Raw genomic sequence first — 16636 nt, 5'->3', positions numbered from 1 at the left:
AATGAGCGCTTAACATTTGTTTCGCTGCGTTTTCTACACAAAGGAAATTACAGAGAATAACTGTCTCTCGTGTGCTAATCAAACCGAAATCCGTGCTATACAATGTGATTAAGCTGGTTGGTTTACCCCACATCGTAACATTCTGGAGTATCTCAAGCACTTACAGTCACCTAATCACTGGGATGATCTGATGATTCTTTCTAAAAGTCTGCCGTAGATAAGAGAGCCAAGCGAACGCCATGACTGTAAATGCAGATGTTGCCTAGAATATCTCCATATATCAACCCCATGAATCAATTTCTCGAAAACTCATGGTTATAACTTTACTATTTTAATGAATAATTAATCTTGATTTAATGAATAAAATGGAGGACATTGAAAGAAAAAAAAAAACGTGTGGTTTTGTTGAGTGTATTCTCTGGAGAGCTCTCTCTGTACACACTGAATAGATTATTTATATTTTGACGTATATTCCAGTTAATGACCTCTAATAAACAGGAAGAGGTAGTACACTTCTGTCCCACATCTCTTCCACATTGCACATACTGTAACGGCAGCACAGAGCCATAAATCATTCACACGCCAACCCCCTGCAGTCTTTGCATGGCATGAAGTCATGATCTCCTGTTATCTCCTGTTACACCAACTCCAAAAAGCCCTTAATTGATATGAGAGCGGGTCAGCTCACCACTTATCTTAACCTTAAGAAAGAAAAGGTTAACAACAGACCTGGACGTAAATCACCACGGGCAAATGACTTCCTTAACTGCACTCATAAATCTGGGATAAAGGGTCAGCGACATCACATTGACTGTACTGTAGGTGCTATGTTTCAGGCATATACTCACATCACCTATCCTAATTATTGGCACTAACAATAACAGCCACATTTCTGACTACCACTGCCCAAATCAATACCCGCTCATCTGCATTGATCACGTCTTCTCACAAGCTGTTGGCTCCAGAATAAATGCTCTATAAATCAGAGCTCGGTGACAAGGAGTTGTGAAGAAGCACGCAGCCTTTAAAGAAACACACAAGCACTCGAAGAAGACCAAACACACACACACACACACACACACAGACACACATAGACTCAACCATACATAGGCTACAACATTCATGGGCATAAATGAACCCCATATGGACATGCAAACCCTCCAACACAGCCAGCACCGGTGTGTGTGAGCGGTCCTGCGTGGTTGTCTGGGTGACAGAGAGCAGCGCATTGATCTCGGAGGCGCAGTCATCAAAAGAAGCTGCTCTTTGATAAGGATATTAATCATACTCAGACATGGCTATGCTAATGACTACAACACAACCAAACACTCCAGCTCTCATCAATACTTCATCAATTGGAAGAGCCTAATGAGACCGCAAAGATGACAAGATGCACAGAGAAAGGCTGCTATGTTGTGTTGTGTTGTGTTGTGTTGTGTTGTGTAATAGAGTGCATCTTGAGAGAGCACAGGAACTAGTTGTGTTTATAGATTGAATGCTAATAGTATGTAGGACGTACAGTACTACACCAAACTGTTTCTAGCTTTGTAAAGCCAGTACTGTACGAAACAACTAAAGAAAATGATCTAATAAAGCCACAGACACATTAGTGGCAATGATGTTTGGAAAAAGAATGAATGTGTAATTTAGCAAGAACGGCTACTTCACTTTTGATATATTATGCATATTACTCAAAATGACACAAATGACTGTTCAAGACAACAAATATGAATTTCATGCACCAAGCTAAACACCGGGGTTCTAAGCCTGATATCCAGACTGAAGTGACATTTTGCATCATTATGCATCATTCATCCAGCCCGACTGTTTTCATCTGAGCTTGTTTCTTCTTGTTTTGCTCCAAAAGCACATTTATGAGTTGAGAGTGGTTGTTGAGTCATTGCTGTGAGCTTACTGACAACAACCTTGTCCATGTGTTTGAATCTGATTCACTCCTTGTCACCGTTTCACTAGCGGCTTTTCCCCCCACGGATATACTGTAGTCAAGCAGGTAAAAAGCTACTCAGGGAATGATGTCAACAATAATTAATTTATAGTCTCTCCTCTCCAAAGCCTTGATATGACAACTTCTCAAAGTAGCAAGAAGAGCAGAATTATATATATATAAAAAAAGCAGAACAAACCAGTGATTCAGATATCTGCAACAAGGCTCCCACAGAGAAAAATGGCATAAACAGTACATTAGCTCTAATGGCTAACTACTGTATAGCTTCCTAACTTCCCACCAGCACTGGCAGGTACTTGGGCTCCATAGATCCAAACCACCAGCTGGCATCATAGAGGCAAATCTTCACACATTAGATAGACTTCTCCTTCAAATTCAGCAAAGCCCCGTTAAGAAGTGGATGGTTAAATAGACAAAAAAAAGAGCAATTTATTTCCTTCTCGTAATTACATGATGCTTGGTCAACTATCTTTATGGAGAAAATGAGTTTCTCAAGTGGTGCAGTCAAGTCAAGTCATACAGGTAGGAAAGAATCTAACTCCTACTGTATGTGACTGAATTAGCATTTTAATGATACGATGTTGTTATGATAAAACCATAATTTCAAATATAATTCATTGGACTGACTCATTCATTCCTGATTCATTCCTTGAGGCAGAGACATAATATGTTAAATATATACTCAATATTTTAAATGTCTTCTTTCTGATTTAGAAATGAAGTGATCATTTTAGACTCACTATGATACACAGTATGCAAGCACCTGGTCCCACGACTAACCATTACTTGAAATGGAAAGAATTAGTCTAAACAGATCATGATTAATAAGTATAATATCTCCAAAGGACAAAAAAAGAGGCTTGCTAGAGATTTTTACAAACTGCACTGCTGTAGTGGGATCACACTGGAATAAGTGAATTCAATTCTCTTTTCTCATTTTCTATTTTGTATCTCTCCCACAATGAAAATAAAAGGGCAGGAAATACATGACATCCAAATGGACCTGTGTTGAAAAACTGGATGAGCAGGAAGAGCAGTTGCTGCATCTCCCTGACAAATACACACAATCACCCAATACCAGTTTATAATACAGATTCAACCAAATATGACAAATGGCTCAAGTTATTATCACTCAAAGAAAGAGGTCAAAATCAATTTGTCTAACAACCTGGGGAATAAAATCCCTCACAGGTCCTATTGCCTAATGTCTCTGATTTAGCTAAAGCCAAACCGCTGTGTGTGTGCTCCTGCCTGCCCCTCATTTGTAGGATTTGAGCTAAGCTTTTCAGCCCTCCTATAGAGTAAGCATGGCACTCTAAGGATGGTAGTATTGGTTGATGGCTCAGTAACTTGCTTAGGTGGGTAAACCTTTTTCTTGTCCATTGGGTCATAAGATGCAGCAGAGCCATCATGTCCACTTTTTGAGGATTTTATTCTCTTATCTTATTTGTATCCGAGCCAGTTTAAACCAAAATAGGTGCTCAGCAATCCTGTCTTGCTGCAATCAGTTTTGGAAATAACAAAAAAAAAAGACAAATGCAATAAAAAGATATCCCATTGTGTGTGTTTCCCCATCTCTAATTGTCTGGCTCTTATCTCCGATGTATTGTTGTCACTAAGCAAACTTCCATTTCTAAGAGGAAACAGGCGAGCTGCACTTCAAAAAAGCTATCCACCTGGCATTTCATTGCCCATTGCTGAAGGGGGGATTATGGATTCTGATTGAGGCCGGATTATTGTCAGATAAACAAAACACTCAAAAAGCCGCAGCAGGCAGAGCAGCATGTATGTGGCACAGGTGGGGCGCACCACTAATAAACACAAACGCGTGCATGCATATGAAGACAGAATCTGACATACAGTACATAATTTATGCACACACACGGAGACAAAACAAAATCAAATCACAGTTACTTCTCGCAGCGCAAACACCGAGGCTAAAGCTCAGGAGTTCTAGAAGTTAGTAAATTAAATATGAGGGTGCAGATGATACGAGATTCTCCACGAGGAGAACAAAGCAGAACAGAACAGAGCAAAACTTAAGCCCTGAGGCACGAGGACATAAAGTCAAGGAAAACATCGCCTGTGAGAAGTAGCTTTCATCTCAGCTAGTCAGATGAGTGTAACACCGCTGCACAGGAGGCAGGAGACTTCTCACAGGTTCTAAGGCAAGTTGGTGAAAGACCGGGTGGAAAAAAGATTCTTATAAATATGAAATGACAGTCTGTGTAGGAATAAGACTCAAACTCAAAAACCACCTCCATTTAGCATGAACACAAACATAGACCATCTATGTTGTATGGTTAGTCAGAGTGTGTGTGTGTGTGTGTGTGTGTGATTGTGTGTGTTTATGACGTAAACCAAGAGCAGAGACCAGAATGTCAGGCAGGTTTACATTAGTCAGCAGATGCAGTGGGCCACATCATTAGTCACTCTGACACCCACTTCTGGCCCCTGCTTTATTGATGAGGCCAAGCTCAACAACTACCCCCCTCTTAACGCACAAACAGACTCACAGACACACACAGGCTCCTCTAGCAGAATCGCACTGTAAAAGCAACAGGAGGCCGGTTCAGCGTCTCATGCCTCGCTCCGGTGGGAAGACGAGGCTGCTACTGTGTGAGAGTGCGCGGGCTAGCATGGAGAGCAACAGGGCGGCTGCTGGCGCCTTCACAGAATGAAATGACAGCAGAGAAAGAGAAAGCCACACTAGTTTCCCCAACGTCGCAGCAGCTATTCATCTGAGCACAGACCAAACAATCGATCCTGGAATCAAACATCTGTTCAACAACAGATGCGTCGCCGGGCGGGTTGTGAATGGCAGGGGCACGGTGACGGGATGCCAAGTGTGTCACGGCAATGAGCTCACAGCCATTTATGGCCTCCATGACTCTGACATTTAGCAGGATGCTGCAATTTGTCAGCCTCAGTCTGACTCACACATCCACAACAGGGGACGCTCATAAAACACATTACCATTAGGCCTAATAGTGCCGCCTCGCACAACCCTCCATGTGTGTGTGTGTGTGTGTGTGTGTGTGTGGGGTGTGTGTTCCTCCATGGTACATGTTTGAAAAACCATTAATGTGGGGACATTTTGTTTGGACAGTCCTCACAACCTCAAGGTTAGGACTTTAGGACTTGGTTAGAAGGTCACGGTGCCAGGGAATGGATTATATCAACAAGTGTACTCACAACTCTGGAAAAGACAAGTGGCTGTCTCTGTGTGCGTGCGTGTGTGTGTGTGTGTGTGTGCGCGCGCAGTAAAATTAATCATGTTTTTGTTGTTCCCCCCACTACCATAAAATGACAACTGGCGGAAATATATGATGACATAAATATGAGGCAAAACAGGTGGGTAGACGAAAACAAATAAAAAGCATCAACATGTTCCTCCTGTAAAACCCGACCGAAGACAAGTCAGGAGTTTGTGAAAGGAAAACAACAGCAGCCCTGGGCCGGGCGGCAGGTTAATTCAGCATTCAGGGAGTGATGGAAACGTGCACGCCTTTTAAATTGCGTGTAAATAATAATAATTATTATCTCTGCCTGTTACTGAAACACAAATAACTGCCCTACACTCTCCTGCCTCTCGAAAAAATTGAGAGCATTTCAATATTCTACATCAGAGCCTTTGGAAACACAAGGCACTTAATTTTCAAGGCCAGCCACGAGTGTAACTCACACAGAGTGAGTGAAGGAGGAAGAGGAGAGCTCTCAAAATGCAAAGTCACTGTTTCAGTTCATTGTGAGCTGAGAGAGCATGTCCAATGGCCACAGGGAGAGGAAGAGAGAGAGAGAGAGAGAGAGAGAGGTATAAGTGGTATCATTTCTGTTTCTGTCTTGTCTGGTCCAATGTTTTTGTTTCACTAAGAAGCTTTCAAGTTCCCCCTTTTTCTCTCCTTCCACAGCCTCCTGTCTCTCTGTCTCTGTCTCTCTGTCTCTCCCTCGTTCTCTCCGTCTCTTACAGGTGATGTATTGAGAACAGGTAATGCTGCAGCCATTACTGAGAGGGCACCGACTGTAGACGGCTATTCTTCCCCCAGAAGCACACTGACATTTCTCTCTGCAGTTTTTCCCTGCGTGTAAAGTTTGTAAAGTATGTCTCGGTGAAAAGGGTGTCACTGACTTCAGAAACAGTTGTAGGTTTTTGGGCCACGGAGTCACACACACACACACACACACACACACATTTCAAGACAAATCATAATCAAACATTTACTCACACGTTAACAGACCCTACTGAAAACTCACACTCACATACAGCACAAAGATGCACTTGCACACACACACGCGCACGCACACACAGCACTCGCAACCAGATAAAAGAGGTGTCTGCTCTGCTCTTACCCGAGCGTTGTCATAGTAACGATGGTGTACCAGAAGGAGGCTGGGATGCTGGTGAATTTGCTGGAGCTTGAACCCTTCTCTGCGTAGAACATGACGGTGGCAAAGATGATGATGGCCATGGTGAGGGAGAAGAGCAGGAAGCCCAGCTCGGAGGCGCAGCTCTTCAGCGTGTAGCCCAGGATGCGGAGGCCCTGCGAGTGGCGGGAGAACTTAAAGATACGGAACACGCGGAAAACACGCAGCGTGACGAAGGCGCCGCTCACGTCCTCGTTGTCGGTCATCACCAGGCCGATGTAGTAGGGCAGGATGGCCACCACGTCGATGATGCTCATGACGGACCTCATGAAGCGGTAGCGGCTGGGCGCGGCGAACAGGCGCATCAGGTACTCCACGGTGAAGATCATCACGCAGGCCGTGTCCATGCAGAAGAAGGCCACGGTGTAGCGCTCGCCGCACGGCACCTCCTTCTGGTTGGGCGCCGTGCCGCAGGGGACCGTCTCCACCACGTTGGTGATGACCGACACGGCGATGAAGAAGCCGGTGACGTAGTAGAAGACCAGCGCCATGGTGGAGGTGTGGGGGTTCTCGAAGGCCCTCCACATGGTCTCCCTGAAGGTCATGTTGGGCAGCTTGGCGTCCTTGTTGTCCTCCTGGTCGTCCATCAGCCGCTCGGCGTTCTCCCTCTTCCTGTCCTTGTACTCTTCGTAGCAGCAGTCTCCGATGATCTCCGGCACGATGCCGAAGAAGGCCAGCTCCTCGTCGTAGGAGGAGATGCACTCGTAGCGCGGGTAGTGGAGCTTCCCGGTGCGGTAGAAGTTGAGCACGCTGCGGAACACGTCGGGGTCCCGGTCGAAGAAGTACTCTTTGGTCTCCTCGTTGTAGAAGAACTCCTTCTCCGAGCTGCCCAGCAGGGTGTCCGGGTAGCGGTCCAGCGTGTTCCTCCAGGTCTGGAAGCGCCGTCCGCTGACGTTAAGGATGATGAGCTCGTCCTGCCGCTTGCTCTTCTCGGCGGGCGCCACCGGCATGGGCAGGTTGGCCACGGGCATCCAGCCGATAGCCGCCGCCCGGGCAAAGGGAAGCCACGCCGCTACTCCCGCCGCCATGCTGTGTCCGGCTCGGGGCGTAGGGGAGAATAAATCCAGCACCTTCACAACCAGCTTGACTTCAGCTCATTCACCGTCTACAGGGAAGAGAGGGAGGGAGATGGTGAGTGCCATTATGATCATGAGAGGGGAGGAGGGTGAGAGCAATCGATGAGGAAACAGGAAAAAAAAAGGGAAGAGAATTTGAGATAATTGAATGTTAAAGATGTGGGAGAGAAAAGGATAAAGTGAAAGGATGAAAGGAAAGGCCAGGAGGAGAAAAAGGTGAGGTAACAAGAAAAGGTAATGGACGAACAACACAGCTCAGATTGTGACAGGGTGCTCTAGCTGAGACAGCAAAAAAGTATCTTTAATAGAAATAAAACTGAACATCACACTTGACGTGAGAAACCTTTCCAGAGCAGGACATAAAGTATATTTCTATTTAATACAGTAAGCTTTAATGTGATTACAGGGGCATGGTACAATTTCCAATAAGCATCGTATTCCCTGTAATTACTTTAAGGCTGTATTTCTCAGGTCCCCTCTATTGGGTTACAGTTAAGATGCAGTCTTCAAGACCTCTGTTCACTGCATTTTACAGCTGGAAAAACTACAGGCAGACAGGCAAGAAGAAAAAAAGCGATATTAGGACATTTTTGTTAAGCTCTTTGCTATAAATAGGCAAATATACAAGGCTGTAATCTGCTTATGGGAGAGAGATACAAGGAGAGACCCAAAACCTGTTGAGCTCCAGACACACAACTGCTCATGCATCTTTGTTTTACACAGATGAATGGAACTAGTTCAGGGTCATTCCGGTTTAAATTGAAGATATAATAGAGTTAAATGTGACACCAAATCTAAACAAGTTTTTTCCCCCACCGCCTTTTTAAAAAAAAAAAATTTTTTATAGAACTACTCTACACAGAAAACACAGCCTCCGAAGCCGGAAGACGGAATAAAAAGCTTGACATTAGCCGAACAGGTTGGTAAGTAATTGCAGCGAACACACCAGCAGCTGTATCTGTATCTGTATCTGTATCTGTATCTGTATCTTCGCTACAGTTTTCCAACTCACCGGTTCAAAATTCTCCATTTATCAAATGCGACCTTCTTTCTTCCGGAGCAGTTTGACTCACAAAGTCGTGGGTTTGGGGTCTTTCTCTGACAGCGTGTGTTCTGGGGAGGGGGGAAAAAAAATAACAACAACAAAATACCACGGCAGAAGTTATTGGACGAAGAGGACAGACACGTTACACAAAACAACCGCTGCTGAGGAGCTGACAGCGGAAAAGTACCGGGGACGGACGGACGTACCACAGCCGCTTTGATTCAGTTTCCATTCTGCGAACGGGGGGAATGATGAGAGCAGTCCGCCTGAAGACCGTCTTACCCTGGCTGGTTGGGCTGAGTGGTGGAAGAGACGGAGGAGGAGGAGGAGGAGGAGGAGCGCTCTCTCTCTCTCTCTCTCTCTCTCTCTCTCTCTCTCTCTCTCTCTCTCTCTCTCTCTCTCTCTCTCTCTCTCTGCGCAGGGCGGATCATCAACCAAAACTGCATTTATGGGAAACCTCCATCAGCCACTCGAAAAGGATGCGCAGAAAGTGGGTTAGTCAGTGATGATGATGATGAAAAAAAAGAAAGAAGGAAAAAAATAAAAATCAAGATAAACACATAGCACATAGCTACACCCCTTTTCCCCTTTACTGAGAAAAATGAATGAATAAACTGCATATCATTCAGTAATATATGGTTTGTCTGTGCCAACAATATTTAAGCAACTTTTATCCACAGGATGCATCCCACTGGCAGTGGCGGAGCTAAGGAGTCACAAGCCCCCCTCAGGCAAAGACCCCCCACCAAACACACACACTGACATCTCCTTTGTGATCGATGTGTTAACCAATAGCTTCTTATTTTCACGTCTTCCTGTTATGAAACGTCATTATATTCATTGGGTTATATCACTTTATTCACTTTGCTCTGTTTTTATCTGTGTCTTTGCTAGTGAAAAGCTCTGCTATCTTCACCAACAAGTTGCTTAGGCTACTGCGTGCCTGTTACACTGTCACAATATTTTTGACATTGTCATGATATATTATTATTGTGACAATGTCAATTAATGCTGCTTTAAATAGACTCCCTCAGGTATTTGTCCCTCTGCGAACTGAATGTAGCCTACCTCATCAGCTGTGTAGAGCAGTGGTTCCCACTATTAGAAGTAGGCTGACAAATCATTTGCAAAACAGTACAGTTTTGTTAAAAGGTTATGTTGTATGTTATGAAAAATAATGATTCAAAAGATAAAATGATCTAAAGGATAAGATATGTTGTTGCAGCCGGACCACATACTATAATACTTGTTTGCTATCTCAGTCCAAAAGATGATCAGAATGGATACAGTAGCTGCAAGAAAAAAGAATTAAAAGGAAAGGAGTCAAGAGACAGATAATGAGTCAACAAATCTCTCTCTAATTTGTCAAACAGAAAAGACCTATTAAGCCTCCTGTGTTTTCAATTCACTCCTGAGTTTTGCCTGTGGATTGTTACGAGGTCGGATGTTGCCTGCCAACGTCTCTGAGCTTTTCACAGGGGCCATGAGCTGGGAAATTTCTGGAATCACAGAGATGTTTGACCTGATCTAAAATAGATTAGTAGAAAACCTGCCAAAATCCAAAGTAATCATTTTTTATAAAAAGAGAGAGTAATCTGGATGGACCCAAGGATAATTACTGTAGATCATCTAAAATGCAGTAAACCTGGAGAGAGAACAATGGCATCAATTAACCAGCAGTAGCAGCTGAAAAGAGCAGCAAGTTAATGATGAAAAAATGTAAAGTAATGGAAGCTCATTTCAAAAATAATTTGTTAATATGCTTCAGAGACTGATAGAAATAGTTTAAAAATCTTTTTTTCATCTGTTCCAATAATAAAACATCTTGTACCCACCGAGAGATACATACTGTACAGAGGAGATAATGATCATCTTCTAACCAATTTAAAATCTGAGACGTGTTCCAAAACATAGTCATTTAATAACTTCTACGTAGGATGATTTGTAAAAAATATTTTCTCCCATGATTGTTTAGTGAGCAGAGCTGATACTGGGTGCTCTCAGATTCACTGGGATCCATTCAGGTACTCAATATATATCGACACACAAACCCATGACTTGTGGCAGATAACCAATACCCAATCTGACATGTTTAGATTGAAGGGGTTTGGTTACCGTTCAGGTCCCAGGTTGGGTCGTATAGTGAACACTCTTCTCACTGGACCGACAGGATCCCAGATACATACAATAAAATATTATCTGTTACAGAAACACTGTACGTAATGGAGGCTGTGATCTCCAGCAAACATGATAATATTTATTCATCCAAACAGTAAGCAACAATAAAAGAGAGTCCAAAGTGATTCTGCTGTATCTCTTCAGCTGGCAGAAATTGAGCTACCATGTATCTGAGGGCTTGATATTTTCTGTTTGAATTCTTTTCTGGGGGCCCGGGTGTCTACAGAGTCTGGTTATCATCTCTACATGTAAGTTTACTCATGGAAGCAAATCAAAACAAAAGGGCTCCAGTGGAAAAACTCTCAGAGCAATCACTGTCTGCAATGAACACAAGGTACAGCATGGAAAGTACATTTGTGTGAAGGCTTACCCAGCCTATGCACAATCCTCTACCTTTCACACCGCATCACTCTGTAAAGATAATCCAGTTGGACTCTTTCACTGCTTTCCTGAAACATGTCAGTCAAGCCTGCAATATGTGACACTTCCGTCTGAGCTAAAGCTCATAACTCTGCATGAGCCCATGGTCATTTATATTCAGACTCAGACAGTGTCGACGTCCATGTCCCCGCATTATTCAGTGCTTTGCAGAACAATATGCAGCCCTAACCGAGTCAACAGGGATCTCATCCCTCCGATATATACAGTACAGTCCACCAGAATACCAATAGGGTCAGTTCACACAGACTGTAACATGCTTGGTTTTCTCCTATTCGTTAAGGATCCACATGTGTGTAGTATGAAAAGTTAATACTTTTGTATACACACCGTATTACTTACCATGAAAACACTCAGTGAGCTTTACAGGCTGGATGTTTGAAATTGACAAATTGCTAGTGATTGTTATTTAGACGTACAGTGACACACACGTCCACACACACACTCACACCTGCGTGCCCACCCAAATACACTTGTTGATGCCTCCGTGTCCTTGTGTAGCTAATCCTTAGAAGCTTTCGGTAACTCAATTAAGTCCGTGACCGTGAACTGGGACCTTGATAAAATATGGAATGGACAAAATGACCTCACCTTGTGAAAAATGTTTCCACTCCTTAAACTGCAACTGGCAGTCACAAGAATAGAAGAAAACACACACATACACACACACACGCACACACACACCGACACAATGGCTCAAACACATAAACACACAGATGCACACTGGATGGAGAGTGGCCTTTTCAACGGACGAGACTGTGAGCAATTCCAATAATTCAAATGTCACTAAATAACAAGGTGGGTTGAATTTTATGGTCAACTGCCCTCTGTAATTATCTGAAGACACTACTCTGACATTAAAATCCTAAATCCTGTCTGTCCCTCGGTGCTTGAAGTTACACCCAGCGCCCACTGAGCTTGGATTAACCTTGTATCTGGTTTGTATTAACAGTAAACAGCGCCTCTACAACCGCACACATGCTGGACCTTTGTCTTCATGCAGCCTTGTGGAGTGGTCGCAGTTTGTTCAGGTTTAGACAAAAGAGCTACTCGGTTGGGTTTTAGAGAAGATCAGGGCTTTGTTGTCATGGTTGCAAAAACAATTTTCCAGCCGAGGCCGTACAAGTGGACAAGCAATGATGACACATGGCAAATAAACCGCTGTGTCCTGTGTGACAGCCATGTGATCCATGCACCACATCCACCTCCTAATGTGCATTGTGCTATATATAGAGGTCACCTTAAAGGGATACTTCACCAATTTTCTACTCACCGTGATGCCAAGGAAGGATGTTCGTTTGTCGTTGTAAACCAAATCTCACGCATGTGCACAAACATCAAGAAAGCCACTGGGAGCTACTACAACAACAACAACAAGGCTAAAAACAGAGATCACATTAGTTTTTTCCGAACAACTTTTTCATGTGGCGGCTTCAGTGCACTTGGGTCAGTAGGGATGAGCAGGATGGAGGTATTTGGATGTTTCAGAGTGTGTGTTTTGGATGATTCAAAACTGAGCTCTATCCGCCGCCATTATATGAAAATCCATTGCCAGCTGGACCCCCCCTGGAACTCCAAAAGCGTTTTGATAACTCGTGTTTTGAAAGTTCTCCGAACCTTTTCTTGGCATGACAGTGAGTAGAAAATTGGTGAATTATTGATTTTGGGTGAAGTATCCTTTTAACTCAGTTATCAGTCATAATAATCAGTCATAATGTATACTACCTACTGCTGTAACATGTTATGTCAAAATGTCATAAGTAAATGAATTATGAATTATGTTTGCATTTTCGATACTTTCGATATGATATGATGTGATTTTCGATGTGGGTGATGTCTTGTTCGGTCTCCTCACATGCAGGCCTATTTCAGATATGTAGGCTACTTAAATCGTTATCTAAGATGATTTTCTAGAGATTTTTTCTATAGCCTACTCTGTGTCTCCCCGAGTGCCCCTCAGGGTCTTAAAAAATCTTAAAAAACCTTAAAAAATTCTTAATTATTCGATTTTTTCCTAATGTATGAGATTATGTAATGTAATGTGTATTTTGATATAATGTGTATATTTTGTTGACACTGTGTGTAACTTTTTTTCTCTGGGGTGTTGTCACGTGAGGACGCTGATTGGTGCCGAGGTTATTTATACCGCCTCCTCCCTCACACACACCTTTAGAACCTGACGAAGGTCTCAGGACCGAAACGTTGCTCAATAAAACCTCTGCAAGTGATGACAGTGTGCGGGAGCTTTTTCTCACAAAATGTCATAAGTGAAAGAATGTTATATCAAAATGTAAAAAAAAAAAAGCAAAAAGAAAAAGATTATGATAAAGATTTTTATTCTGTGGGTAATGGGGGCGGGACTAGATCAGCTTTTGCTTCTCCCGCTTTCCCTTTCGGCCATGTGTATTGTATTATTTGAACTAAGATGAAGTGTGATGATGATGATTTAAATTGACATGCCCGAAATAAACAAATTGATTGATTGATTGATTGATTGATTGATAATAAGCTGCCTGCACCGATAACCAAAAGAGCCACATTTTTCTCTTGAGTGCCTGTGGCATACGAGCAGATAATGCAGCTGGATGGGGTTTGTTTGTATCGGTGTCTTTGAGCAACTCTTCCTCCATAAAAGATGTTTACACTTTATTGATAGAAATGCTGAGGCGAAAGTGGCAATTCATTCTCCTCCTCTGTCGCTCACACTGCTGCTGCCTTGATACCTCCACTGACTCCTGACTGCTGATGGCCACCTCAAGGCTGGCACACACACACACACACACACATCAACACACAGACACGGACACACACAAACAGACACACACAGTGTTCAGTAAAATAAACACAAATTCAAATTCACAATCTGTATTTCCCTTGTTAGGCACTTTCTTCACATGAGTAAACTCACAGGCTTTTGTTTTGACATTTCCCTCGTTGTGCATTTGTTTGTTTCCTGGCTTCCTTGAGTTCAATTATTCATAAATTCCCCACAACCTGCCTCCTTAGTTTGTCTAATCCCCATTAGGTATCTGAAATCTTCCTTTGGGGATTTAGTCTCTGACTGTGGTGGAGTTTATACTAGGTGTGCCAAACACTGACTTGGCAGCCCCTTTGTCTACTGTTCAGGGAGGCAGTCAGTGGCACAGGGGGGGTTATAGATGTGCCGCTGGCCCCTTTCCAGCACACAAAGAGACTAAGACAGCAGATCCCGCACCCTATTCCAACCCTGTAAAATGTCAAGCTTTGTCTGCCGATGCCCAAACTAAGCTGGCTCTCACCGAGGGTCCACGGGAGCAGAGCGGGCTGTGTATACCACCTTAAATCAACCTTTGATTTGACTGTACATCACCGTGCTCATTTCAGGGAAGTAGCGCCGCTGAGTTTCTCTTCGTCATTAAAGCAAAGTGGCTTAGAGCTGGAAGTTTGTTGTAGCTCAAGCATAAATCCAAATGTAATGACTGTGCCAATACAGGGAACACATGATACTAACAATATAGAGGTAATTCCACCGTGCTCACGTCTTTATTGTGTAAGAGCTAACACCGAGTTTGCAATGAGCAAACAGGCTGGAGGATATTTTTCATCCTCAGACAGGGACGCTGTGAGAAAAAAGCACCGAAACTCACCTCCAACCAGCACACATCCGACCTCCCTGTGAACACACACAACATCAGAGCATTGCATATTCATTAAGGAGGTATACTGTAGTTTGGTCTCAGTCTAAAAAGAACATTACCTTTTTGCACAACGCATCATCTGTTTTGGCAATGCATATTTTTGCTTGTGCCTTCTAATCTACCTTTGTCTGCCACTTACAGTATGTTGATGAAGCTCATTTGAGAGCGGCCACTTTAATAAGCTAAAAAAGAGACAGCATTGTGTACCTCCTATATAGGAAAATTAATTACGGTATAATCTCTTGTAGATAAACAGAGCGGAAGAGTGGGTAGTAACTTCATTTTTCCTCCTCTGTCAGTGCTTGAAGAGAAAAAGGTGATTTCTTTTTTTTTAATTTATGCATTGTCTTAAACTTCATAGACCACAACTGCAGACACTGCAAAAAGAAGAGCATCTTTAATTGATTTTGAAGCGTTGCTCACATAGCATTAAGTGCCATCCTACTGGAGTGTGATGAGTGCGTAGAAATCAAAACATGATTTAAAATACACCATACATGTGACGTTATACCTCTGTGACAACACAAGATCATCACAAAGGATCTGAAGTGGTTCCACATCTCTTCTGGCTGAAGCAAGATATGATTCTTAATATTGCATATTAAAGCAGAAGTAAGCGATATTTTTGTGTTAATCTAAGTCTTAAATAGTTGTATCTTCTGACAGCAATCACTTCTATAGAGTGTTTGGTCTGAAACACGGGTCTGTCAGTCACTCTGCTCTGCTCTGAGCCCAGGAGAAAACTTTCCTCGTATTCCTACAAGTTTTATCCAATGAGGAGAGAGAACGGCATAAAGGGGCAGTCCTCTCTGTGTGTGCAGCCAAGGGATGCGCCTGAATGTGGTGACGTAGGGACGAGGACCAATAGATCCATGACGAGGGCGGGGGCTGCTAACTCCATCGACTGACAAGACATTATGGTGCGTTCAAGGCAACCCGTAACTCGTGTTTTTCAGACCTGTGAAGTCGTACCAGTTCGATCTGGTACGAGTTCACGGGTCAGAAGTTACGAGTGGCCGTTATAGTGACTTTCACCGGTAAAACAGGTCGGAGAAACACGAGTGGGTTGCCTGGAACGCTACAAAGTCGTAAGTTGTGACTTGAAGCTGTAATTTACGGTTTCAAAAGCCTGCCTGGAACGCAGCATTAGCCAAAACGACCGGATCGCTTACTTCTGCTTTAAATTCAGTATCTAAAAGAAAAACAGGAAATGTATTAATCCATCTATCATTTCTCCAATCTTTTATGCAGATCAAGGGCCGCAGTGGCGATGGGCCAAACACGCAAGCTAAAATCTCCCTTTGCACAAAAACCTCATCAGGCTCCATTAAATGTATTAATTTACATGCAGGTGGAGCTGGGAGATGTTCTTTTTATATGAGCCGAGTTCCTGACCACTTAGCCTGACCGGTGTGATGTTGAAGGAAGACACACAGAGGGGTGTTGTCATCAGGTGTCAAACCAATTTCAAGAACATTGGTTCGACTTTTACAAACAGTTTGAATTAGTGGCGCTGGTGCACTTGATCACTACTAAAAAATAACCAGAAATACCACCTGCACTCTGTTCAGCCTTCACAATCCATCTTTTTTTTTTTTTTTTTGGAAAGAAACATCTGATACTGTCTAATTCCTGACTGCATTTAATTCACCTGCACACATCTGTGGAGTACTTATTGTAGAAATCCTTGTGCCAGTGAACCAGATCCCCCTCCCCCTGAGGAGTAAAAGGTGCAGAAGACTCTCCTTTGATAAGCAACTTTATCTGTATTGTGTAACTTCTAATGAGCCATAACGCTGAATTGCCACGAGGTGAGAAAAATCCACGGTTG

The 16636-nt window shown here is 43.2% G+C and overlaps 1 protein-coding gene across 3 annotated transcripts in view; it reads right to left on the bottom strand.

Annotated features, from left to right (window-relative positions):
* Nucleotides 1-8856, bottom strand: part of kcnd3 (potassium voltage-gated channel, Shal-related subfamily, member 3) — a 104873-nt gene extending 96017 nt beyond the window's left edge. For all 3 annotated transcript variants that reach the window (XM_085782172.1, XM_085782174.1, XM_085782175.1), the window contains exons 1-2: nt 8480-8856; nt 6317-7496 (exon numbers count right to left, since the gene is read on the bottom strand). In XM_085782172.1, the coding sequence (XP_085638298.1) occupies nt 6317-7419 (1103 nt within the window). In that variant the 5' untranslated portion in view covers nt 7420-7496; nt 8480-8856. The remainder of the gene's footprint in view (nt 1-6316; nt 7497-8479) is intronic.
* Between the last annotated feature and the right edge of the window lie 7780 nt (nt 8857-16636).

The sequence above is a fragment of the Trachurus japonicus genome, chromosome 7, assembly GCF_045865225.1.
Source record: "Trachurus japonicus isolate A0001 chromosome 7, Traja_1.0".
NCBI classification, from domain to species: Eukaryota; Metazoa; Chordata; class Actinopteri; order Carangiformes; family Carangidae; genus Trachurus; species Trachurus japonicus.
This window is presented reverse-complemented; position numbering and strand designations above follow the sequence as displayed.